General features: G+C 45.6%; 2 protein-coding genes across 4 annotated transcripts in view; both read left to right on the top strand.

Annotated features, from left to right (window-relative positions):
• WIZ (WIZ zinc finger) overlaps positions 1-27395 on the top strand; it is a 144860-nt gene that overhangs the window by 95644 nt on the left and 21821 nt on the right. The window lies entirely within an intron of this gene.
• AKAP8L (A-kinase anchoring protein 8 like) lies at positions 1448-27395 on the top strand. The gene is made up of 14 exons (XM_056848138.1): positions 1448-1460; positions 5472-5691; positions 6238-6370; positions 9784-10043; positions 12674-13133; positions 14072-14189; positions 14315-14358; positions 15152-15206; positions 16065-16173; positions 17102-17243; positions 17665-17770; positions 18558-18688; positions 25554-25649; positions 26778-27395. The coding sequence occupies exons 1-14, from the start codon at positions 1448-1450 to the stop codon at positions 27114-27116; spliced, it is 2226 nt and encodes a 741-aa protein (XP_056704116.1). The 3' UTR covers positions 27117-27395.

Below are 27395 nucleotides of genomic sequence, written 5' to 3'. Positions count from 1 at the left end.
ACAAGACAACATCCAGGATCAGTCTTGGAAGAGTATATACAGATCTCAGGAACTGATCATTTGATGTACAGGCAACAGGGGAAATGCTGTTTAATATTTTCTCATTATGTTCTGTCATTTGGTAGGTGATAGATTTATCATTGTTGGGGTTGGAGAAGCACCTGGGAGCTCATAGTATAGTAGTCGATCACATGCTTAATAGCTTTCTGATGTGTGATATTGCTCAAGATGTCACTGTTATCCCACCAGTGAAAACCATTTAGAGATGTCTGTTTAGTGTCAAAAGTTGCAGCACGATGTTTAAATGCATGGTGGTTGGTAGCAGGTGTACCAATGCATGCTGGCTTAAGCGCCTCTAAATTAGGTTGCGAGCGTTTCAGGCAGTCTTCTGCACAGACAGTACGGGGTGGTCTTCAGTCAGTATCCGTGACTGGCAGCCCGATACAGTTTCGGCCACTACAGGCTTGCTTCTCTTCCTGCAGCAAAGAAATGTTACAATGGGAAGGCGGAATTCCACCTGGGCGCTCTTTTGTGCTCAATAAGGAGACGTTGCATCGATGCCTGCAAATCGTAATTGAGGCGAATGAGACTCCAGCCACGCCCACGTTTTTAAAATCAGCCTTACAATGCGCTGCGTTTCTCATCAGAGGCAAGGGGGTCCGGCTCTTCCGCGCAGTCGCCCTAGGGAGGCTTCCCTTCCGGCCCACGGCGGGCGGCCGGCCTTTCAAGCCCACGTTTCCCACAGTGGGGATTCCAGCTTCTTCCGTTATGCCCTTCAGCGTCTAAATTCTGACCCGGCGCCATGATGAGAGTTCGGAGGAGACATTATTAAAACTGCGAGACCACGTAAAGGGTTATGCAATTTGCCCGCTCAGCCACCGTAGCCGGGCAGATTGGGAACAACTTCAATTTCTTCCCGTTATATAGTTCGTCGTAAGCAGCGGCCCCGGGGGAGGCGGGCTCAGTTTCGCTCTTTCTGGCCAATAGGAGAGGCCGACGATCCTTCCTTTTGAAAGACCAACAAGCGAAGAAAAGCGGGCCTGCCGCGTTCTCGCGGACAATGCGTACGAATCAGAGTCCGCCGTTCCGCCTCTCGTTAATGATTGATGAGCAGTCTCACCCAATGACCGCTTAAGAAACCTCCGCCGGGCGTCGTGATTTGCCGAGGCCGCTTGACCGACACCCGTCATCTTCCACGGGTTCACAGGAGGATGTTTGATAGATGTCCCCCGTGTCTAATGAACTGCGAAGGGTTCAGGCCTGTAGGCCAATCCAGCGTGGGAGGGGCGGGCTCAACCGCCGCGGCCGCCAATAGCTGGCAGGCTGGCGAGCGAGCGCGGCCAACAGGGACGGGAGGCGGGGCTAGCAGGGTGCCGTTGCCGTCTGGCGCAGGAGGTAACGGGTGTGAGGAGCGGGGCTGTAGTGCGCCTTCGACGCCGTCGCCATCATGAGCTATTCAGGTGAGCATCCCGCAGAGCGGGAGGGGGCGTCTCGAGAGGAGAAGGGAGGCGGGCCGCGCTCTCCCTGAGAGGGGGGGGAAAGGCGGGGGATCGATGCGTGGATGATTGGAGGGGGGGGAGGGGGGAGCAGCGGCGTTCCCGAGCCTTTCCGGCCCGGCCGCCGCCGCCGACCCCCGCGGCTCTGTGTGGAGGGCCCCGGCGAGCGGCGCTCAAAGCTCGTGGCTCCGGCCCCATAAAGGAAAAGGGGGAGGTCCCTCGGCCGACGTGCCTCGGCTCTCCGGCCTGCCTTCCCGCTGCTGCTCCTCGTGTCCCACCTCCCCCCCCCACCCGCCATTTGCGTTACAGTTCGGGGGGGAGGTGATTCATGCTAATGCCGCTGGTCTCCATTCGCCGCGGTGGGCGGGAGCGGGTATCTCGGTGATACCTGCCCGTCTGCACACGCGCACCACTGGCTTGGGTTTGGAGCGATTATAATAGGAGTGGGTGTGGAAAGCTGGCGCAGAATGCCTCCCCTGTGTGGGATCGGCTGGGGCGTCTGTTTGAAATGACTGGCGTCACGCTTCAACCCCTTAGCCTTTCCTACCCCGCTCTTTTGCTTGGGACCTAGAATCTGCCAAAGGGGTGTTGCCATGTTTTGGGTGTGTGGGGGTGGGGGTAATGGTATTGCTCAAGCTTGGCTGTTTGAAGCATATGCTTGCAGCCTATTCTGCTAGACTTGAGCGTGATGTCCCTTCTGTTTCCTTGAGAATCTCCGGGTTCTCTGCATGTTGTGTTGGCATTTGCTTTTTTAACCCTTTGGCTTAGCGCGTGTTCGGCGGCATTTGTCGAGCTAGCTTCTTTGTTATTAGTGCTGTTGCCAGGCTACTAAAATTGGAATCTTAAAGAGTTCAGCACACTGTACCTTAAAGCATGGTAAACGCACGATGCCAAAGACAGCCTTGACTTATGATTGCTCAGCCTCCCTGAAAATCTCAAAAAGTATTTTGATCTTTGGGTAACTTCAGAAATGTCACCGATTCTTTCACTGTGGCAATCCTACGTGCCTGTTGTTCGTTTTGTGCGGGTGCACTGGAAAATATTCTTAAATAGCCTTGCGTATCTTTTGGCTGTGAATATTTGAGTAAGGGCTTGAAATTGGGATATAAGTATGTTTGTTGTGGCTTTGGTCTACAATTGTCTGCATTCTAAAATAGAGATTTTTTTTCCTGATTGCAATAATGACTTTCATTTGAGGGTTGCTTAGGAAACAATGGCTTCTTTTTAGATCGCAAATGGCGTAAACTGATTAAATGGCAAATTTATTGAGTCACGTGGTGGGAGTTAATTTGAACTAGCACTTTCCAAAGCTCAACCCAGGAATGGGTTTTTAATGTTGGGAATCCAGGTATGTATAGTAGTATGCATGCTTCTGAGCATCAACGGAATACTATTGAGTAAGTACAATAACCCAGGTGTATTTGGGATTTAGGAGCAGAGTTTAAAAGGTAGGACTTCAAGGTAGGTTTGAAACCCACATCTTTAAAGTTAGCCCAGTGGCAATGTGAAGGGAAATTTAGAGTGTCCGCAACCTGTTCTGAATTTGACTGCTTAATAAAATTGGGAAAGGGCAGGGTCTAAATCAAATAAATAAATAGGAAGTTTCTTATTTTGTTGGTTGAAATGTTTTTCATTTCTCGCAATAACTGCTGAAATAGTTTCAGTCTTGTCTAATGTAGGCTCTCTGCAAGATCTGTAGTTTAATTATTTCAAGGACCTTGAGAGTTAGTAGGCAGTAGTATAAACCAGGGATCAACAAATCCCAGAAGCCAGGTCACCATGGTGTCTAGACATTTCATTATGGCGCCTGTTTTCTTACGTTGATTTTATTGTAGTCTCTCAGCACTCCTCAGTTGAAGTACACTGCGTATCACATATACTTATCACTTCATATCATAATGTGCATTTTTTGGACATACAACAGTATACATGTACGAAGCTTTTGTTATTGCTTATTTATCATGTTAACTTTATACCATTTCATGGTGTACCTCTTTCTTTCTTGTGGGCCCAGTATTCAATTAAGTGAGGCTTTTAAAAACGATTATGAGATATTATGGAGAAGTTAAATTAGGGTTAGAGGTTAGCTTTTTGTTTTGATTGCAACCAAGGTTGCCCCATATTTTATTTATTTATTTTAAGATCTTTCTAGCTAGCAACAGCTGAATAACATCTTACCGACTTTGTTCTCTCTGTACTGAAGGTCTGGGTGTGCCCAGAGATGCAAACCCTTGGATGAGAGCTGAATGGCAAGGGCCAAATGGCTCTTGTGCTCTGGCTCTTAGCTTGAGGGTCACAGCATTGAAGTGAGCAGAAAAGCAGAGAGAAGATGGGTCGCACTCAGAAGCCTTCCTCTCCCTTTTCCTGCTTGTTTCTTATTGGTTTTTTCCCTTATATTGTTAGCTATTACAAGCCCCTGTTGAGGAGAAATTTGGGATATAAATGCATAAAATGCATGGAACAATTTTGTTGTAGTTTTAAGAAAATTATGAAAAATTGAAGAGTTTAGGATTAGGTTTTGTGATAGCTGTAATAAAAATGTGGTAATTAAAATACAAAACCCTGAAGATGAGTCTGGTACCTAAATTCTGAGGCCAACTCCTAGCACCAAAGAGAATTTGTGGCCTGGTAATAAATATTTTAAATCGTGTGTTAAAAGGCTAGTCACATTATTTAGGATTGCCATGTTTATTAGCTCTAGCAACTGGGCTGTTTCTCAGGTTGCAAAGGGATTGTACTTTATTGGCAGTAGCTCAACCTTTTTCATTCAGGAAGATTGTGGAGACAACAGATGCTGCACCACTGGCAATTGACTCGTGCTCCTTATGGCTTGTGAATGATCTTGACTCAGTAGGCAGATCTTGACTCAGTTGTTGGTGGAGACCGTTGATTCATTTCAGAATGGTAGAGGATCAACCTCTCTCAAACAAGGTGTTGAGCAATGCCTAGGAGCCTCTGCTATGCTTGTAGGCCTTCTGGGAATATCTAGTTGGCCATTGTGGGGTTTGAGGATGTAGGCGACTGGATGAGATGGAGGTTGGTCTGGTCCAGGGGTCGGCAGACTCATTAGTCAAAAGAGCCAAATATCAACAGTACAACGACTGAGATTTCTTTTGAGAGCCAAATTTCTTATACTTAAACTATATAGGTAGGTACACTGTTTATTAACTTAATAAACTTTAATTAAAGTTTTAAGTCTTAATTAAACTGTAGGTACACTGGGGGGAGATGCTAGGGTTGCCAGGTCTCCAGCCACCACCTGGAGGTTGGCAACCCTAGTAGAGGAAGGGAGGTGGGAGGGAAGGAGAAACTGGGAAAGGAAAGAGAATGAAGGAACTGGGGAAGGAAGGAAGGAGGAGGGGCGGAGAAGGAAGAGAGAGAAAGGAAGAGAGAAAAAGAAAGAAGTGGGAAAGAGAAGGAAGGAACTGGGGAAGAAAGGATGAAAGGGAGGAAGGATGGAAGGAAGGAAGAGTGGGGGAGGGACAGAAAGAAAGGAAGGAAGGAACTGGGAAAGGAAAGAGAAGAAAGGAACTGGGGAAGAAAGGTAGGAAGGAAGGAAGAAAGAAGAGGGGGGAGGGGGAGGACGGCGGGGGATGGCAGGCCTTTCTCTGGCGGATGCACGACTGTTGAGGGGCTGCCTGGCCCTCCACGAGCGCCCTGCATGCCAGGCAGAAGGCTCCAGTGGGGTTTGGCGGGGCGCATTCAAACCCGGGTCTGCAAGCTGAAAGAGGCGGCCGGTCTGTGACGAAACGTTTCCCGCTGGGCCCCGGGCCTTCCCCCCGTTCCCCTCCATGGCTTGCCAGCAGCCTCACACGGGACCAAGTCGGAGCCTTCAGGGGCTTCCCTCCTCACGGGCGAGAGGGCGAGCAGGCCAAGGGCTGCCTTTGGAGGGGGAGAGGGGCGCGTAGCCCTCGTCGCCGCTCAGGGAGGGAGCTTGCAAGGTGCGCCGGACCTCCCTCGCCTCTCCCCGGCCAGCCTACCTGCAAAAGCCACCGAAGGGCACGTGCAGAGAGCAGGCGGAGGAGGCCGCCGCCGGGCTGGGGGTTGTGACCTCGGCGTCTCGCCCGGCGACGCGGAACAATGCGCAACAGGAGGGAGGCCGGGCCTTCGTCCCCCTGCCGGCCTGCGTCAGTGTGCTGGACGGGCCAGTTCAGGAGGGTGGCGGCGGCTCCAGGGCAAGCATGCTCATCGCCGAGTAACCTTCAACTAAGGACAAGCTATGGGGCGCGGAGGGGGGGTTGAGTGTTTTGGGGACGGTGGAAAGAGGAGATGCCTCCCTTGGGTCGCCCTGGCAACTGCGGCCCGCCTGCGCCACTTCTCCCGTTGACTGACCGACCCACCCCGCGCGTGCCTGCATGTGGAAAGAGCCGCACTCAAGGGCTCAAAGAGCCGCATGTGGCTCGGGAGCCGCACTTTTGCGACCCATGGTCTGGTCTATCAGGAGGCTCTGTTTGTTTACTGTTGTCAGGGCCAGTGCAGAGCATTGTTTTGGAGAGAGGGTTGCATAAATCCTTGTATCTTGTGTAGTAATTCACTTTTGACCTGGTCCATCATGATTCAGTGGTTTGCTGCTTTTGGTAACCCTGAAGAAGGGTTTCCTAGACAATTAAATTCAGGATTGTTCTTAACCAGGATTAGCAACCGTTGTACAGTGCTGGACCAGGGTGCAGAAGGAAATTCCAGTATGAGAGAGAACGAACGGGAACCAAGAGGACTGCTCCTTGTTGCCCCCGGATTACAGGGCTCAACACGTGGTGCCTCCTTCCCCCTGCCGGCAGATGATTGCTTGCTGTCCGCAGCAGGCCCCAACAAATATGCCCATGCCAAACCCTCCATTGAACAGTGGACAGGCAGCCGGGCTTGGGCGAGGTGATGTAAGGCCAGGTGGCTCAACCAGCAAAACTTGGGGCAGTCTTGGAGGGCACCCCAGGGGCTGGTGGGAGACTTGGGGTCCCACAATATGGTCCAACGTTTTAACAAAAACAAATGCTTATAGAAGGTTGAAATCATAAGAACAATGGGGGGAATTAGAGTACACTTGAGAGAATACACTTATGAAACAGTTTCAGACAACTTTATGTTGATTGATATGTTTGTCTTTTTAAAAAGCAGGGGTAGGAGGAAAATGATTCTGGCCAGTAGGATGTTGGCTGGCCTAATATTTATGTGTCATATTTGCTTTAAGAAACCAGAGAACACTTAGATCTCTTGATTTCATTTGTCTGAACTCTTCCTCTGCTCCTACTTTTTCAGCTGATATTAGTAAGAACAAGAGAGGACCTGCAACCATAGAAGTGTGGTTGTTGATTCCCCCAGTCAGACTAGAACAATTGAATTGTATAGCTTGTTCCTGGTTGGGCATGAAGAAAGGAGAGGTATCAGAAGGGGTGGAAGTAAATATGATGTTTTTTTCTTTACCACTGGCTCCAGATCTACCTCAGATAGTGATAAAGCGTAGGTTAGGAGTTGGTTGCCCCAAACCTGTTTTAATAGTGTGTGTGTATGTGGGGGGGGGGGGCTAAACATGTTCCACGCTTGCAGCTTATAAAAAAGTTTGGGGCTGAATCTGAGGCCTTTATCACTGCATAGTAGTGGAGGGTTTTGATCTGGAGAAAGCATGGGGAACGTCTCTGCTTTGGGTGAGTATCTGAGAGATTTGGAAAGCAGGGAGATAGATACCTGGCTGGTCTTGAAGCTCTCTGAAGCTTTTGACATCCCAACTTTTCCCACCCTTCTCTCAAACTGGGCCTTAATCTCCACCCCCTCCCCTTAGACAGGCAGCCTTCAGCCTAAGTACAGTCATCAAGAATAGTGCGTGTGCACAAACCTGAACTATCTTCTCTCTCTTGCTTTTGGGGCAATTTTGGCCGTTTTTAAGAGGTAGAAAGGGAAGCAAGTATTTCTCTGCTTGTTTAGGGTTATTCCTGGTATACAGAAAATGCCCTTTTTTTCTTGTGCATTGTCCTGCTTACATGATTGGCGTAACAGTCCTACATTTTGCTGTTTGAGGATATGATGCTGTGACCTTTCATTTGAGAAGTTGGACCTTGCCACAGTTGTTCATTTGTAACTTCTAGGCTATGCTCAGAGTAACATTGTGAGCAGTGAAAACTAAGTGAGGGATTAATGCATCCCCCAAATCTCTGGTTAGCAGAAAGTTATGTTTCTCTTAATTAAATTTGACGGTTATTAGACTCATTCAGCGTATACTCATAGAAATTTGCTTAAATTGTGTCTTTGAATAATATATGTAGAATAACCATGTAATATTTTGGGTGTATCTTTCTTCTAGGATATGGAAACTGGAACTCGGGGACAAACAGAGGCAAGTACAATAAAATATGCTTGGAGTATGTATATTCCTTATTCTAGCATAGCTAGTGAGAAAGTAATGTTCAAATCCCACACTTCAACAGCTTCTTTGTCATTGCTAAGAGAGGTTCAGTATAACTGTGTCTGTCCCTATCAATAAAGTTATGCAAAATGGTTGCCTGTGATTGATCTTCAGTAATGTGCATGTTTAATTTGGATAGCAACTTCTCCCGTTCTGTCTATCAGAGGACAGTAACAAGGTACTGTTAATACTAAAAGTCCAATCCTGTGTGCGGTTGTTCATAAGTGTCCCATTGATTTTGATGAACCTTACAAGAAATCTTCTACAGGACTGCAACACAATTCTGCTTGTACAGTTGTATAAATGGTAATAAAACACTATGTACTCAATGGATCACTGTTTGACATCAATTCAGACTTGTCATTTTGTAAATATGCCATGTTAAGGAGCCAGTTTTTAGATCATACTTCATTGTCTCCCAAAGAAATACAGGATCAAAAAGTAATAAATCGTGTGGAAGGCGTTCAGGTGATCCAGGTCTTCATTTGTTTGGTAATCTTTATAAATAATCAGTCTGACCATTAGAAATGCAAAGTCTTTTCTAATTCAGTTATTGGAACCATTATCTTGCATAATTTTTGTTATACTGCTGGTTGTGAGGAATTTGCATTTCCTCACTATGGGTTAGTTCAGATGTAAAGCAAAAGCATAGTTTGCTTAAACTGCAGTTAATTTGTAAACCCAGGATTTGACCCACAGAAGATCCTGGCTTTGTTGCTTTTAATGAACAATTGCCCATGCTTACAGTGGTCATCATGTTAAACTGAAATATATTGGCTTGTGTCCGGCCATGCAGTTCCAAAGGCTTTAAAGGTGCTTCTGTCCTCTTAAGAGTGGTTTCAGTTTCCAGTGATTTCCCTTTCCTGTTGCAGCCCACTGACCCTCCCTGACTTTTTTATAGCAGACCCTAAAGAACAGGATAGGGGGTGGGGTGGGGGTCTGCGGTAGCACCATGAGAATTGACAGAAATTGCACCCTAAGAAAACATATGTTCCTTTAAGCCTTTAGAACTTCTTGGCTTGTTGCAGGCCAGTATCTTGTCTCCTGGTCTGCTGATACACGTGCTCCTATAGCACATGCCAGAGTTCGTTTGAGATGGTTTTCTGGGAGTTTGCTGTTACCTATTTACATACTGAAACAGCTGAATAAGCAAAGTGCGGGCCATGCTGACTGCCTCCCCTGGAATATTTCTGAAGAGAAGCGAATCGGCCCTCTGAGCGTTATTTTCCCAAACGCCTGGCAATGTCGTTATACAAGGTAACGTGGACTGCCTGTGCAGGCTGCCACCTTGGGCCTCTCTGACTTGGGCAGACCTGAAGGTAATGTTGTGTGACTACTTTTCTGTTCTTGATTAGTCAACCTGGGACCTTGGGTTGAGGTTGGAAATCCATTGCATGGTGGCTGAGAGATAGGATTGGGAAGAGGTGGTTGAAAGCAGTTGCGGCTGCTCTGGTAATAACAGCCTTTTTCTGTGGTGGCAGTGATATGGGTTTTCTGAGGAAATTTCCCAATTAAATTTTTTTTAAAATAATGTAAACATTTAAATAAGGTTAGCGGGGCAAATACACCATGAACAAGCCTGGACCATGTTCAGGTGCTAGATGTTGTCGGTGCTTCATTTTCCAGGTTTAGCCTCTCTGACATGATGGATTTGCAGCACAACAGCCCTGATACCTATAGATAAACATACTATATATATGCAGTGCAGAAAAATTTCCACAGTAAAATATAGCAGCAGAAAATTTTCTGCCCCATGTCACTGTACAGTGGTAAAAGTAAGTGTTGGATTTAGCAGGAAGTCTGTTCTAAGTCTGTTGGTGGTGTTACTGCGTCTACGACAGTGTTAATCTTATGTTAGATTCTCATATATGGCAATCTTATTGGAAAACTCAGTGGCTGCTTCTTATTTCAGGTTATGAAGACTATAGTTATGGATATGGATACGGTCAGGATAACTCTGGCAATTATGGGTACGGTATGGCCGCTTCAAACACTTGGGAAATGCCTAATTCTGATACAGACATGAACTTTAACGCTTCCACTGGTAACCGTGCTGATGGTGTAATAACAAAATTTAACCAGCGCTTAGATATGGTGTCTCATCTAGAAACTGATACGATGCAAGGAGGACATTATGGCTCAGGTGGAGACAGGTGAGAAATAAAGGTGTAGAAATAAAGGTGAAAAGGTTCAGTAATAGACATAGATTAGGGTAGTCTTTGTTTCCGAAGGGTGGGCTGATGATATATTGTGCTTTTGCCTTAGAACGGCTCCTTTTGTTCTCTAACTAATGGTGGTGCTCTTTGCTTCATAGTCATACTCTTGCTTGCAAGAGAAGATGTTGGAAAAATAGAATTAGCTAGGTTGTATTTTTTTTTCCTTTTCAGCTTGAGGTTTGCATTAAGGTGCTTAGATGTGCTTTTGAGCAAGGAAAGCTTGTTAATACTCTAATAGCTGATTGGTGGACTTTAATATGAAGCTGCAAAATAAGAATGGGCTGTAGTGTATTTCTATAACTTTTAAAGATGGCTAGGAGCCTGATTCAGTAAGTGCAGTTCCAGTACCATTATGTGACCAATGCAAGTTTCTCTGGATTTTGCTGCGAACAACCAACATGAATAGAGGGGATTTTTAAAGAATTTTTTTAGCCATTTTCTGTTGTGTGCATGTGTATCTGTCATCGTGCATAGTCAAGCTGTTGCTTGTATGTCGGAAAGTAAAGGTTTTCTTTGGAGAAGTAACTGTTGAATTTTTTTGCTACAGAGTTTAGACAAATGGCAGGTGGTATAGAAAAGTAGCTTTGAAAGATTAGAAGAAATGGCTTAATTTTTAATGCTAATGTTTAATAGTAGTTAAACAAGACTTACAAAGGCACTTCATACATCAGGTGAAAATCAGTTAGGTTGAAGTAGGTAGGATGTGTATGTTAAGGGAACATTGTGTTAAACCTGTTTTTCTTAATTTTGCACTGGTTAGTAAAATGAAAATATACTACTTCAGTGGCTGAATGATGCATAATGTTCTGCATTTTTTTGATATGTTGATATTTAAAGTTGCTCTAAGAACCTAATATATAAAGAGCAGTATCGCAGGATATTTTAAGACATTATTAGTCATAAATAATTGCTTAGTTAATAGTTGCCTATAACTGTTGTCACATTCATTTTATTATGTAGTTGTCATAATAAGTAGAAGACTTAGAGTAGACTACAAAAACCCTTATGTATTACTTTGCGTTGAATCTACTTCTGGTGGTGTACTTCCTTTGCACTTATTCGAAGAGCGTCTCTTGTCTTATGGAGGAAGGTGAATTGTTGCAAGTAGTTGTGCCACAGTCCGCTGAAATCATACTTATTCTTTTGGGCCTTTAGTTCTCATTTGCTAAAGAAGTTTTTGAGTATAGAGGTTAAGGTACTCCCGTTAATTGGAAGATGGTAACCTGGATTACCAGGCGTGCCTAAGGCTGCAACACCATGTACACTTTGAAGTCAGTGGGGTTTACATCTGAGAAAAGGTGCATGGGATTGGAGTGTAACCTTATAGTTCTCCAGGTTTTTCAGTTCTTTCACGCTAGGTGGATATGGGATACCCAGCATTATTCACTCTACTTGAATTAAAAGGAGTGAGTCCAGATGAGGTGTTGAAGACTTCAGTGAATTACTTAGAAAACATTGCAGAAGGCTGAACTGCAGCAAGGAAGGCTCACCTGCAGCAGTGTAGTCTGTTCTAAATGAAATGCATGGAATCGTTGAGGTTGCCCTGATGCTTTTTTAGAAGGACACTTTCTGTTCTTAGCTTTTAAAGTCTCCTCCTCAGCCATTGTTTCCTTTCAATGACCTTGCTTTCACGTCCTTGATACAAAGCACGACTATTGGCATGTGCACTGGTGTCCAGTGCTGGTGTATTACATGCAGCCTGACTTGTTATGCTCTGTTCTGGCAGTCAAAATGGGAATATTGTGCACTCTGGCCTTAACTGCTGTAATCTCTGCATATTAATCAGCACCTAGGCTCTGTTGCGATTGCTTTTAAATAACAATGTGCAGAATTTAAAATCTAAGATCCCTCTGCAGCTTTTGGAATAATCTTATGAAATTGTGATGGTTCAGAGTTCCCTTTGCTAGAAAAACGCTAGTGTGTCCCAGCCATTTAGTATGGTGGGTTTAGGAGGTGTGATTAAGTCTACTCATGCAGTGGGTTTTTTTCCTGCACTGTGATAATCAGGCACAATGTCATGTATGAAGCACCTCTTAATGTATAGCTAATCATCTCTGCTTTTTTTCTTCTCAAAGCCCTGTCTCTGCTTCAACTCAGAATAGCTGAATAGGTGGGAGCTGACCATGAGCAATTGTACCAAGGACCTTCAGCTATCTAGCAGAGCTGACCCCTGAAGGGACTGGTGTGTGTGTGTGTGTGTGTGTGTGTGCGTGCGTGTGACCCAGTAACAGGCAAAACTAAAAATCAGTTATAACTGAAGGCGTATTTGTGTCACTCTGATCCAAGTGGTTTGCTTTTTCTGTGTTTAACACAATTTCATTGTAGCCGTTACATTAATGGCCTTTTCCCAATAATGTATTTCCTAAGGGAGACATTTATGTTGAGTTAAAACCCTCTGAGCTTTGTTTTGACCTAATTGAAACTAGAATAGTGCTGGGGTGGTTTGTATTTGGTTTCAGGTTTTTTTTTAAATGTGACCTTTCTTTTGCCATTTCTTGGCAGACTCTTAAACCTGGTGCTTTATATGCTACTGACTAGATTCCTTGCTTGCTGTACAACTCTTGCAGGTATGATACATATGAGTCCTACGACTCAAGGTCTTCACTGAACGACCGTGATCTATACAGATCCGGCTACGATTACAGTGAGGCTGAACATGAAACCGACAATGCCTATGAAGGCCACTATGACAACTCCTATGGGAACCGCAGGGACCAGTACCACAACAGAGCACGTGACAACTTTGGCCATCGGGGTCAAAACTGGCCCAGAGACGGGCGAAATAACAGATCCATGCAAGCCCCATATTCTGGGCGCATGGGTGGACAGTGGAATGAGCCCCAAGCGCCAATGGGAGGACGGGGCCATGGCCCCAATAGGCCCCCATCCCTTTTCTCCCACAAACTTTTCCCTGAATACAATATGTTCCAGGGAATGCGAGGTTTCTCTGGCAACATGCGCTTTGGAGGTGGCGGCATGAAACAACGCATGAGGAGAAACTGGAAAATGTGGGACGCAGATTTTAAAGTAAGTACCTAAACAATCTTCTCCCATCTATTTTCTGCCCCATTGTAAAGGGCATTGCCCAGCAAGTGATACTGCCTAGAGCCCAGTGAAAAGGAGTCTGCTTTGTCATCTAGATTGTTTTATTGTTACAGCTGTTTCCCTTCTCTGTGACACTTCTTGGTGGTTTAATGATGTCTTTGACAAATGTTCTAGCACAAGGATCTCTTATAGGTAGTTTTTCAACTCCTGGTGGTTTACTAGCTGATGCAGAGTATTCACAGTGGGTAGCCGTGTTAGTCTGTGCAGTAGTAGAAAAGAGGAAGAGTCCAGTAGCACCTTAAAGACTAACAAAAATACTTCTTCTGAAGAAGTGAGCTGTGGCTCACGAAAACTCATACCCTGCCAGAAAATATTTTTGTTAGTCTTTAAGGTGCTACTGGACTCTTGCTCTTTTCTACTGATGCAGAGTAGTTTGTGTGTCCTTTAGATGGCCCAGGAAAAGATTGCAGAAAGATCTGCTCTAGGCTTTTAATTTTTTTAAAAAGCTTTTATCTTCATTTCTGGTGTTCTTCCTAGTCCATGATCTGTTTTTAGGACAGAACAAAACTTGGTAACATGAACAGCGATTGGGCAGGGAGTGGCTTGGGATATTTTTCATTACTCAAAAGTAGCTATTAAAGAAAAACTGGTGACTGTTGATCTATGAAAATCATACTGTATCCAGTATGTAGGCTTAGTTTAACTTCTGGATCTTATAGTAATAGCTAGGAAGTGTGATCTAGGGTTGTTCTGCTTGAAACCTGCTCTCCTACTATTTGGCTTATTTGGAATGTATCTGGTACAGCACGCTTTTATCGTACATAGAGAACTCAAAATAAAGTTAAATGTGATTTGGTTGATAAGGCACAGCTCTTGGATTGTGAACACAGATTAAAATACCTTTGTCTTTGAACCCGTAGAAAAAAAGAATAAAGCCTGAGCCAGCTTCTAATAAACGCAAACAAGCTAACAGTTCTGATGAGCCAGACAGCAAAGCAGCAAAAACCGATGGCTCTGACAATTCAGACTCTGATAATGGTAAGAGTAAAGCCTACTTGCATGGAGATACAATCTTCCTATATCTAAGCTTTTCCCTCTTCACTTCATCTTAGTTTGTAGATGTTTAAAACTCTCCGTTTTCAGTCATTGTATTGTCTTTTCAGAAGAGGGACCCGAAGGAGAAGCTGCCGAGAAGAGTTCTAAAGCTGTGAGTCTAAATTTTACAGTTAAACAGCACAACACGTATGACTAGATTACAGAAGAATGTTTAGAAGTCAGGGTTGTCAAGCTACTGATCTCCCCACCCCCTCCTCATGTCTGGGTTAATAGCTACTGGGCGTGGGGCAGCAACTTAAATTTAAATGTTTCTCGTATTTCTGTTGCTTTGCTTGAATTTGGATCTTCCCACAGCTACTTTTAGGTAAAAAAGACAGTACTGTCCCCCTCCCCTCAGTTTCAAGCAGTAGAAATCATGGAGTTGGCCATATTGAGTGTGATGTTCTATAAATGGGTGTCAAGCGGGTAGGTTCAGCCAAGTCCACCATACATAAGTGCTGTGTCATCTGTGTTGGACTAATAAGAGGGCATAGGGCTTGCTCAGTTTAGAAGAGAAGAATAATCTTTTCATCTCAACAAAATCCCACTGTTTACATTTACTGCTTATCCAAGTATATAGGAACCATTGTCAGGTTGTAACTGTGATTTCGTAATGTTTCTTAGAGCTTAAATACACGTGTCTAAAATTCTGAAGCTTTGACGATTAAATTTTTTATACCTCATTGATACAGAGATGCTTATTTTACTGATAGTTAAAAGATAAGGGCTGACAAGGTAATCCCTGTTTCTGCATCTAGTAGCTAGTATTTTTGTATGAGTAGTTGCTGTTTTTGGGACTCATATTGGATCATCATTGTAGTTAGCAAGACTTCTGATCACCCAATGCAAAATTTCACTGAAAACAATTGCAGGACTACGCTTTAGTATCTTTAATTGCCTTTTAGGAAGGAGAGGGGGAAGGTGGTGAAGATGAAGAAAGAAAAGGAGACTCTGAGAAGGGTAAGTCCAAATTACCTTATATAATGGAACTCTTGAGGGCAGTCTTCTCGGTGGGATTGGGCAGTTGAAATATTACACATTTCCATAAATGGCTCCAGAATAAAAGTGCTAAGCCTTCAAAAGCCACGATTCTAGCGTTATATGCTGTTTGGGGACTGACCGAACGTGTTGTCTTTGATCTTGTATCTTCAGTAGTTAAATTTAAGTATGTAATGGCTCTGTGATATGGAGTTGGCAGCTTGCCAATTATATTTGGAGAAATATCAACTCTACCAATTCTTGGAGTGCATTTATTCTTCTTTTGTTGGGATGGATTCCGGCTGCTTTGAGCTAGCAGTTTTCCATACCAATGTAGCAATCTGTACCTCTGGCTTGCATGGTAACATCACTTTCAGACCATGAAACTCTTCTACTTTACCAGTTCCCCAGAAGCCAGGCATTGGCCAGTTGATTATACCACATATAAAAAGAACTACCCTGTGACATTTCTGAGCACTGGAATAACCTGAAGATAATAATTATACTGTGTGCTCCCATGCTTTCAAAGCTAGTGAAACTGGAGTTCAGGCTTTGCTCTTCATCTCATAATTGTAAGGATGCTACATCTTGGGAAAACAAATTTTTGTCTTATAGCAAGAATCTGCTCTGCAAACATTCTGTTCCTTAAAGCCTAAGATGCTTATTAGATGACAGTTACGGTTTTAGCTCTGATTAATCTCCAGGAAACTCTAGTGCAGACCATTAGTTCTTTCCTGTATTGGCCAGAAAAGCACGATTGGTAACTTGAAATCTAGTCTTATCTGGGATAGTAGTAGTAACTAAGTATACTGAAAATAGATTGCTTTTTATTACATGTAGGAGCCCTGACAATTCAGGAAGAGATCAGTCAAATCAAGCGCAAATTGCAAGCTGGCAAGAAAACTCAGGAGAGGCAGAAAAAGAGGTACCGTGATCGGATGGTGGAAAGGTAGGGATTTTCTCCAGAAGGCTGGAAATATGCTAGTGCAGGGGTCCCCAAGCTTTTTGATGCTGTGGGCACCTTTTTGATTTTGAGTGTGTGGTGAGTACCCAAAATGGCTGCCTCTGGAGGTGGAGCCAAACCCAAAATGGTTACCTCCAGAGGCAGAGCCAAACTGAATACCTCCCCCCTCACACCTCCTGGGAAGAAGGGAATCCTGAAGGGGGGATTGAACCACATACTGACTAAGGAAATCCCAGTTGCTTACCAGTCATCTTCATCCTTCATTGGAAAACTTTCATTTGAATGAGAGCAGCCAATAACAAGCCCTGCCTTGCAGTGCCCCCCCTTTCTGAAAAGCTCAGCAGGTGCCAAGGGAACTGGTGGGTATCACTGCACTCATGGGCATCATGTTGGGAAACCCTGTGCTCGTGGTTGCAAGATAGGATTGGGATAATGTGGTATCCTCTTTTGTACATCAGAGCAAAGTTCACTATTTTAACATGTCTCCCTATATAGCATACCATTACCAAGCTTTGGCAGTCTGCTGGAGGTTGAATTTTATATACTGTAGCTTCTAGAGTTTATTACAGGCATTGTAAGTACAGCACATTTAAAAAATCTAGACCAGTGCCATTCCATTCCAACTCTAAAACATTGCTGCAGAATTGAAGTCCTATGTAGTTTGGGGGATGTTTTGTGAAGATGGGTGGGAGTGAGTTTTAAGTTTACAAATTGTGGGATAGCTGATCTACGTGAGTGAACAGTGGGCACAAGAGTATCGTGTTGCCTAATATATTGTAATTGATTTTGAGTGAAACCATGTATATGACCTGGCCTGCCCAATGTATAGTAGATGTTTTCAAAAATTGTTCTGCAAAAACAGGTCCTGCAGCAAACATATTAAAGCTGTTTTCGTTCTGTGTGCCTTAAGCAGGATTCAGTTTGTGTGTTCATTGTGCAAGTATCGTACTTTCTATGAGGATGAGATGACCAATCATTTGGAGAGCAAGTTTCACAAGGAGCACTTTAAATTTGTTGGAACCAAGTTACCCCAGCAGACAGCTGACTTCCTCCAGGTGGGCCTCTCGAGCAGTTGCTGTCTGTCTTCCCTGAAGTGGATGAGGCGCTTTGTTCTCCAATACTACTGTGTCATTTAGTTTGGAAGTAATTCATGTGGACCAGAAACAGTTTTGGGGATGAGTTTTGGTAGTGTAAAGACTTCAGCAATCCTGACCTCAGTTTTTGTTCTGCATTGCCTTTGCTTGAACCTATCTTTATAATACTCATCCACACCATAATATTGCTTTTAATTCTTAGAAAGAAGGGAGAAAAGTTATTAGGCATGAAAATGTATTGCTTGGAATGGGAGGGCATGGGGAAGGGGTCAGAACCTTGATTGTGGGGTAATCATTGCATGTTAGGCATTTGACAAATAAAGTATCTTGTACTTCCTCAATGTTACCTTCAGTGCTCATAGTAAGCTCTTCTACAATGCAGGAATATGTAGCTAACAAAACAAAAAAAACAGAAGAACGCCGTAAGGCAATTGAAGATATTAATGCAGTTATACAACAAATCTACAAAGACCAAGATCTGACCCAGGGTATGTATTATTCTGCATCTAGTGCATAGCTTAGTTTGTGCAGACTGTCTTAAATGTTCAGCAATTAAGGATGTGAACTGACTTACTGTTCAGTAACTTGCTCCCGTTTCTTGCATAATAATTTCCAGCGGACCTGTAGTGAGTTGTAAAAGGAGGGCATCGTGGCCATTTTCTGGGTGTAGAGTAAGGGGTCACTGGGGGTGTGGGGGGGGAGGTAGTTGTGAATTTCCTGCATTGTGCAGGGAGTTGGACTAGATGACCCTGGTGGTCCCTTCCAGCTCTATGACTCTATGATTCTAAGGTGTTGGGAATCTACATTATACTGCCTTCTTTGGGGAAGGCCTTATATCGTCTGTCCTGCCTATTGGTATATATATTCAGTGCGCTTTCTTGGCACCTTGGAAACAATTGCAGCACCATATTACTAAGAAGTAATATGGTTTTAATAGGGTGCATACATATATACATTTCAATAGAATGGATACAAACTTTTTGTTTCAGGAAGTAGTAGTTCTTGGGTGAGCATGAGAAGGGCTCTTTGCTCTCAACTTCAGGGATAGAAATCTACATCCTTTTAAAATACAGGAGGAGACAGTAGGAGGTGCCAGTTGTTTTCCATTTGTGTTCTGTTTTTCCTAGTCTATTCAATCCATACATTTACAGCCAAATTTATGGTGGTGCAGGGAACCCTAGAGACAGTATTGATAACTGGCCTAGTTTGGGAAATATTGCTGGTTATGACAGTGTGTGTTCTACAGCAGAGTGTGATTTCCTTACCTTTCTTCAGATATAGGTATGGAGCACTTTTTAAAAAAGGTGGAGGCTGCTCACTGTGTTGCATGTGACCTCTTCATCCCAATGCAATATGGAATTATCCAGAAACATCTGAAGTCGCTTGACCATAACCACAACCGCAGAGTGAGTATACATCTGCCGGACTGAGTACTGTCAAACAATACATTGATCAGGGTTGGTCGGTTGCTGCCTTCTTGAACTTTTCTTGTATTGGCATTTAAAAGCAAACAAAGATACATGCTGAAATAATTGGATCAGATCGTGTGTGTACGAGTACTTTTATTTAATGTGCGCAAGGACAATTTGGAGAACTTGCATGCATCTGAAACATAACTACTAATGGCACCCCATATTTCCAGCAATTCTTTGGCTGCAGCAACTCCAGTATCTTTCCCTCTTGGTTTTGTAAAAAGGCTGTCTCAATCTGCTTGCTTAAATCCAGTGTCCTGATGGTAGGAGAATATTTTAAGTGCTGGAACCTGGGGGGTCAGTACATACTTTACATAGCAGATTAGTTTGCTTGCTGTAGTGAACATTGTAAGATATGAAAGGGAGATGGTGGATATTTTCTAAGAAGCCATGGCCAGTGGTTGCAATTTGCCATGTGCCCCTGTATGGTTATATGGGCCTCTTCCCTTCACACTTCCAAGCAGTTTCTGGGAGCTTTACAGTGTACTTGGAGCAAACACATCTGAACCCTTGAGGTGTGATTTTCTTCTTTAGGTGCTTACAGGTAGTGCTTCCAGTAGTGCCAGGTCAGAGAGGTAGCTTATTTCCCTTAAGTCCTCCTCCTTAGATTGGATCTTGGTTTGACTAGAATCTTGATTAAAGATTGACATTTACTCTTCTCCTCCGAGGCAAGGGCATCTTATGATTGGGTGTTTTCCCGCTGCTTCCAGGAGGCAGGACCAAAGGAAACTTCCTGTCTCCTTGGCGGGAAGACCGCCCACTATCCTCAGTTTTAGTCCTGCCTTGCTCCGGAGAGCAGCGACCTTCCTTAGCTCTAGCTAATTCCCTTAAAAAAAAAAAAAAAAAAAAAAAAAAATTCCTTTCCCTTTGTGCCTGTTTTTCCCTTGTTTCTCTCCCCGTTTTGCCGCCCCCCCCCGTTTGTCTTCCCTCCTTTCCGCTACTGCGGATTAGCGAGGGGTTGAAGTAGTCGGCCAGGCATCCAAGATGGCCGACGCCACCACGGAGAGGGAGGACGATCTCCTCTCCGTTGAGGATTTTCAAGCCGGCGGGCTGGTCCATTCCGCCCAAGCCCCCTCCAATGACCGCAGTTGCGGATCGTTGGCCAGGGAGGGAGCCGCGGCGGCAATTTCGGCCGAGGAAGGAGAGCCTGCGCCTGCAAAGAAAAAGGCGCGGAAAACCGCGCCGAGGGCAGCGCCGCTCCCGGGCGCACAGAAAAGAAGGAGGCGCTCTAACAAGCCGAAGCTCGGCTCTTCCAAGCTCGCCCCATCAAAGCCGGCTCCAGCTCAGCCTGCAACCATGGTGCAGCCTTTGAACATCGGATTACCGGTAGGAGGGCTCCAGGCGGGAGGTGGCAACCCCCCCCCTTTGAGTACTGTGGGAGAGGGGCGGACCTTTTCCAGCGAGGAAGCTAATGACCTGGTGAACCTAGCTCTACAGAGGCAATGGCAAGCCTTCCAAGCCTTTCAAATGAGGCTTCCCCCCCCCTTCCCCTGGGTAGTTCAACAAGCTTCCCCACACCCTTCTTCCTCCTATTCTGCCAGCACAGATAGAGAGGATCTGGAACCTGTTCCCTCTACCTCTGCTAAGTGGCCCACTAAGGCGGCCAAGAAGGCCACAGTACAGTCCACGGTGCTTCAGGACGAGGACCCTTCCTCGGATGAAAATCAGTCCTTGGACCTAGTTGAACGCGAGGAGGGCGAATATGACTCAGACGAAGACATCCCTCCTCCAGATGAGCAACAGCCAAGGCTGTTTTCTGGGGACGATTTTCAGAGTCTATTAGCCAAGGCCTTACTGGCACTGGACCTCATTGAGGACCAGGAAGCCCCAGAGGACCCCTCCCCAAAGCGCAAGCGGGGAGTACAGGAGTGCTTTCCCAGGAAAAGACCCCAGACTAACACGGTGCCATTCCCAGAATTTTTTCTGCAGGCCGTCACAGATGAATGGGACAACCCCACCTCAGGGAAACAAATCCCCAGTGGTGTTAAAAAGAACTACAGCCTGGCACCTCATGCCATGAGCCTTCTCAAGGTCCCCCTGGTGGAGGCTCCAGTTATCGACCTTCAAAACCCCGGCCTAGTTCCTGAGGATGGCGCTGGTTCCATCAAAGACCAACTAGATAGGAAAGCAGAATCATTGACTAGGAAGGCCCATGAGGCCGCTGCCTTGGCCATCCAAGCAAATGCAACTACCTCCATCTTCGCCAGAGCATCTTACCTCTGGATAAAGAAACTAATCCAGCTGGTCCCTCAGGAGAACCAACGTGTAGTTGCAGGTCTGGACAGAGTCCTCAAGGCAACTTCCTTAATGGCTGATGCCTCCTTGGACGCGATTTCCCTTTCAGCCAAGTCCATGGCATCGGTCACCTCAGTCAGAAGAGCTCTATGGCTCAGAGCCTGGCCTGCAGATTTCAAGGCGAAGTCTACCTTAATGGCCTATCCCATCCAAGAAGGGAGGTTATTTGGAGAAAAGTTAGACAAAATCCTAGTAGAAACTAGGGATAAAAGACATGTGATGCCTAAACAGTTGAGAAAGGACAATCGCCCATCTGGATATCAGTCCTTTCGTTCTCCCAGAGCTCCTTTCAGATACAGGTCAGAGTCCAGGAAAGCGCCTTGGAACAACAACAATAGCTCCAACTCCCGGCCCTTTCGTAAGGGCGGCAGATTCCTCAGACAGGGTCAGCAAACCCGGTCGGATAAATCCGACAAGTTTGCTAAACCTAACACCCAATGACTCCAGTTCCCTCCCCATCGGAGGAAGGCTACAAGAGTTCGCAACAAGGTGGCAACAATCGAACCCCGACAACTGGACTATGCCAATTATCTCCCGGGGTTACCTCCTGGAATTTTCTACCCCACCCCCGGACCGCTTCATTTCTTCCCCACTACCAGCCAAAAGGCAGAAACATCAAAGAACGCTACAAGCCATTCTCCATCTTCAACAGCTGGCAGCTATAGAGAAGGTTCCAACCCAGGAAAAGTTTCAGGGAGTGTATTCCATCTTTTTTACAGTCCCCAAAGCAAATGGGGACTGGAGAGCAATTTTGGATTTAAAATTTGTCAATCGCAGAATCCTGAAAAAGCGCTTTCGGATGGAAACAATGCGTTCCATTGTGGAATCTCTCCTACCAGGTACCTACATGACGGCACTGGACCTAAAAGAAGCCTACCTTCATATCCTTATCCATCCTATTCACAGGCGATTCCTCCGCTTTACATATGCCCAGGAACACTATCAGTTCCGGGCACTTCCCTTTGGTCTTTCCTCAGCGCCCCGAGTCTTCTCCAAGATCCTCATCACCATCGTGGCAACCCTCAGACAGGAGTCTATCCAAGTCCACCCCTATCTGGACGACATCCTGATATGCGCGCAATCCCGGGACCAGTCCCTGGCGGATACCGCAAGAGTGGCACAGATCCTGCAGGAACACGGATACATCCTCAACTTGGAGAAAAGCTCTCTGGAACCCTCCCAGATCATCATCCACCTCGGAGTCCAGATAAACTCAACCACGAACAGCCTTTCTCTACCACAGAAAAGAATCCACAAGATAATCATCCTAGCCAGAGCCGCTATTCTGAGCAGAAGATCCAGCCTGAAGGCCCTAGCAAAACTCATGGGTCACATGGTCTCATGCATAAACATCGTGCCATGGGCAAGATTCCACCTTCGCCCCCTCCAGTGGCTGCTCCGACCTTTTCAAAGTCACATCACCCGCAAGACACACAAATTAATCCAAGTGCCCTTTTCAGTGAAACACAGCCTCCAATGGTGGACCAATCCATCCAATCTCGGCAAAGCCCTGAAGTACCTCCACGAAGATCCGCTTCAAGTCTTCACGGACGCCAGTCTGGAAGGTTGGGGAGCGACTCTCAACTCCAAGGTAGCGCAAGGTCGCTGGTCGGCGAAGGAAAAGAAGCTCCATATCAACCTCCTGGAGCTTCGGGCAGTTCGGCTAGCCCTGCGGGCATTCACAAGGGACATTCAACACCATCACGTCCTCGTACGCTCGGACAACATGACCACGAAGGCGTATATCAACAAGCAGGGAGGGACCAGGTCCTCGGCCCTTCACCAGGAGGCATCCCTGATTTTCAAGTGGGCACAGGCCAATGTACAATCGTTAAAGGCGGAGCACATCAGCGGAATTCTGAACACCCGAGCGGATTGGCTAAGCCGACAAGCTGTGGAAGAGGGAGAGTGGTCCTTGGACCAGATGACCTTCCAAGCCATCACAGACAGGTTCGGACAGCCCGAAATAGATCTTTTCGCGTCGGCCTTCAACCACAAGACCCCCCGGTTCTTTTCCAGATACTTCCACCCAAGAGCAGAAGGAACGGATGCACTTCTCCTTCCCTGGCCTCAGGGACTTCTGTTCGCCTTCCCACCGATTCCAATTCTTCCCAGAGTCCTGCGCAAGATTCGACAGGAGAGGGCCACGGTTCTTCTAGTGGCTCCCTTTTGGCCGCGCAGACCCTGGTTCGCGGCTCTCCGAAGTCTCTCCATCCGCGAACCCTGGAGGATCCCAACCACCCCAACCATGCTTCAGCAGGGCCCTCTGACGCATCCAAAGCCCCAGTGGTTTTGCTTGACCGCTTGGCTCTTGAGCGCTCAAGACTCCTAGCATGTGGATACTCACAAGAGGTGGTGGGCACCATCCTGGAAGCTCGCAAACCTTCGACGCGACGTATATACACTGCATCCTGGAAGGCCTTTGTCAGATGGGGACAGAGAAAGAAAATAAACCCCTTAAACCCAGGAGTTATCGGAATCTTGGAGTTTCTACAGGAGGGCGTAAGACTGAAGTTATCAGCCTCAACTCTCAAGCGTCAGATCGCGGCCATCTCCACGGTCGTCCCTTCTGTTGAGGGCGTTCCTACCTCTCAGCACAGGGACATCTCTGCCTTCCTAAAAGGCGTCACCCACATATGCCCTCCGACCATCCACCGCTTCCCCACCTGGAAGCTGAACCTAGTATTAAAGGCCCTCACCTCAGCTCCATTCGAACCCTTGCGGCAGGTTCCCCTTCAGTTCCTTCGGATGAAGGTACTATTTTTGACGGCTATCACCTCGGCCCGCAGAGTTTCAGAGCTCAGAGCCCTTTCAATCCACAAGGGCTTATGTACATTCCATAAAGATAAGGTCGTCTTAAGGCTGGATCCAGCCTTCCTTCCAAAAGTAAACTCCTCCTTCCACAGAGCCCAAGACATTTCTCTGCCATCATTTTGCCCAAAACCTTCTTGTCAAGCAGAAAGATCATGGCACACCCTGGATCTTCGCAGGGCTATCCGCATCTACATCGATAGGACAGAAGAATTCAGGAAGTCCGACTCGATGTTTATTAATATTTCCAATCCCAACAAGGGGTTAAGAATGTCGCCCGCCTCCATAAGCTACACTCTGCGTAGGTGCATTGTTGAAGCCTACAAAGCTGTCAAGGTCACTCCTCCAACAGGAATCACCGCTCATTCCCTTCGCAGTTCAGCAACCTCAGCGGCGTTCAGCAGACAGGCCTCGCTTGACGAAATTTGCCGTGCGGCCACCTGGTCCACCATTAACACATTCATCAAGCACTACAGGATTAACACCTGGTCATCTGCTCAGGCGGCCTTTGGACGCAGGGTCCTTCAACACGTGCTGGAAGAAGTCTGACCCACCCTCTCTGGGAGCTCTAGAAGGTCCCAATCATAAGATGCCCTTGCCTCGGAGGAGAAGGATGCCTTGGTTCTTACCGTGAAGGCTCTTTCTCTTCCGAGGCGAAGGGCATCTGGCCCACCCAGATGTAATTCCTACACTTCTGAAGACCAGGTCGCTCCTTGCTTTATTAATCAATGGACCACGAAAGGACACGAGGCTCACACAGCCGATACCTGACTTCTTAGCACTCAACCAGTGCGAATGAACTAGTAATCCTCATGTTTTTGCCCGCCCGTTGGCGACCCAGTTACCACATAACCCTCCGGGGTTATTTAGGTTCACTGTTCAATGTTTTTTAAACACTCCTGTTTCCTTCCTTACCTGTGTACTCCTCTCACTGTTTGTTTAGCAATTCTCTAGAAGCTAGGCAAGCCAGTAACTGAGGATAGTGGGCGGTCTTCCCGCCAAGGAGACAGGAAGTTTCCTTTGGTCCTGCCTCCTGGAAGCAGCGGGAAAACACCCAATCATAAGATGCCCTTCGCCTCGGAAGAGAAAGAGCCTTCACGGTAAGAACCAAGGCATCCTTTTCCATAGTCACTGCGGTGTCTTCCTAGATACCCAGAGCTCAAATTGACTGAATTGTTCAAGCAACAACACAGGAGTACTCCTAAGCACATCCAACTAAACTTGTGCTTGTTTTGATTTTTTTAGAACTTCCTTGTTAGATGTTTATAGGACTGGAAAACTAGTATGTGATGTGCTAATGTAGCTTAAGCTCTCTCTGTAATGTGGCTCTCTTTCTTGTATTGGGTGTATTCATTATTTTGTTTGTAGAAAACAGGCCTTTTATTTAAATCTCATAAGTATGCCAAATAGTACAGTTAAATGAGCTGAGTTGTGCATAATGCCTTTTATATTAAAGCAGTACAATACGTTTCTTTGGTAAGCAAATATTGTATTTATTACAGTTTCTCTTGAAACGTGCTTTATTTCTGGGAGAGAAAAACATATTTTTTCCCATGACTTCAATATTTCCAGAAATTTTACATCTCTACCCCCTTGAGATGAGCCTGTTCTTAAGAGAAGGTAATAGCAACTTAATAATACATATGAGTAAGTATGGTGCAAGCCGTCACATCGCTGCGTGTTTTTCTTCTAGGCTATGATGGAACAATCCAAGAAATCATCATTAGTAGTTGCAAGAAGTATTCTTAACAATAAACTTATCAGCAAGAAACTGGAGCGATATCTCAAGGTAAAGCAATACCTTTTTAAGGCTGTACATTTTGGTGCATAATTCTAATCCATCTGAGGGCTATTCATATTATTGCTAACTCGGGGCCACACTGCTGTGGCAGCATTCAGATGTCACAAATCATGGTTTAATCAGACTATTATTTATTATCTTACCCCAATTAATAACTATGTTTGTTGGTTGGCATCGACCCAAAATTTCAAACTAGGGTTTGCTGCTGTTTTATCTAGTATGTGGTCTGTTCTGATGTCTAGAATCACACGCCACAGTTTGTTGCATAGCTCCATCTCTCTTGATCACTTGGACATAGTGGGGACAATATACAGAGAACATTCTCCCTGCTGGGAGACAGCAGGAAGCAGACAAACTGCCAGCGATGTGTAGTGGTTACGAGCGGTGGACTCTAATCTGGTGAACCAGGTTGGTTTCCCCACTCCTCCACACTAAGCCTGCTGGGTGACCTTGGCCTAGTCACAGTTCTCTCCAAACTCAGACCCACCTACCTCACAAGGTGTCTGTTGTGGGGAGAGGAAGGGAAGGTGGTTGTAAGCTGGTTTGAGACTCCTTAAAGGTAGAGAAAAGTGGGATATAAAAACCAACTCTTCGTTTCTAGCTGCTGGTAGAAGTAACTAGTTTGTGCGACAAACTTCTTGTTTGTTGCAAAAACCACAGTTTATCATGAGTTCTTGTTAACCAGGGGAAAACCTTTTGCTTCAACTTTAACACTAGAATTATTGGAGAGGGGTGTTTTAAATTGGTTCACCTCCCCTTTTCTCGTGGCACCATTCTCTGAATTCCTCTCTGTTAACTCCTCACTGCAGCTCATAGCATGGAGGTTCTCACTGCATCCCACAGTACAAGTTCTCTTCTGTCCGCACTACAAATTTCTTTGTGTCCCATCTGCCACTTCCCCCATTTTTCTCTTCTCCTCCCCACCCCACAGGTCTTATCTGCATCCTTTTCTAGCTCTTGTTTGTGCAGTACTCAGGACTTAAATTACTTTCATATGCTGGCGTCATACTACTAATTGTCCTCTCAAGCAGCCATCTGCATAGTAGGCAGTTCTTTGCAGTGTGAGGAGTTAATGTCTCTTAACACTAGCTGCTCGGTGGCTGTCTTGTATTGCAGGGTGAGAATCCTTTCACAGATGACCCTGAAGAAAAAGAGGAACATGAGGAAGGTGAGGCAGGAACTAGTGGGAACATGGAGGAAGGAGCGCCTGAAGGTGAAGAAAACAAGGCCGATGAGGAAGCCAAAAGTGGAGACAATCTGGATGAAGAAAATCCAGTTGAAGAAAGTGGTGCAGAAAATAAGGGTGAAGAAGGGGAAGGGGAAGAGCCAGAACAGATGGAGGACTGGAACTTGAACACGTCCCAGGAAGCCCTTGCTGCTGAGCAGGAGCAAGAGTCTGAGGAAGAAAGAAAAGGAATTATACCTTCAGAGGAGGTGGAGCCACCTGATGAGTAAACATTCAAAGAAGGGTGACGCATCTGGAGACGCTGCATTAAAACTTTTAAAACCATAACTGTATTTGTGACACTACATGGCACGCGGCTTTTGGTTCTCATTGACTACATCTTCACCTAGTTACAGCACTTAAAAGCCTTTATCTGTAAAGTGTTTTGGAAATAGCTTTTTTAAATCAAACCTTCATTGTATTAGTTAGGTTTTGTGCAGTACAATTTCTAGGTGGCTTTGTACTAGGAAAATAACCCCCCCCCTTTTGAGTAAATACTCAAAACCAAA

This window comes from Euleptes europaea, chromosome 1, assembly GCF_029931775.1.
Source record: "Euleptes europaea isolate rEulEur1 chromosome 1, rEulEur1.hap1, whole genome shotgun sequence".
Taxonomy (NCBI): domain Eukaryota; kingdom Metazoa; phylum Chordata; class Lepidosauria; order Squamata; family Sphaerodactylidae; genus Euleptes; species Euleptes europaea.
This window is presented reverse-complemented; position numbering and strand designations above follow the sequence as displayed.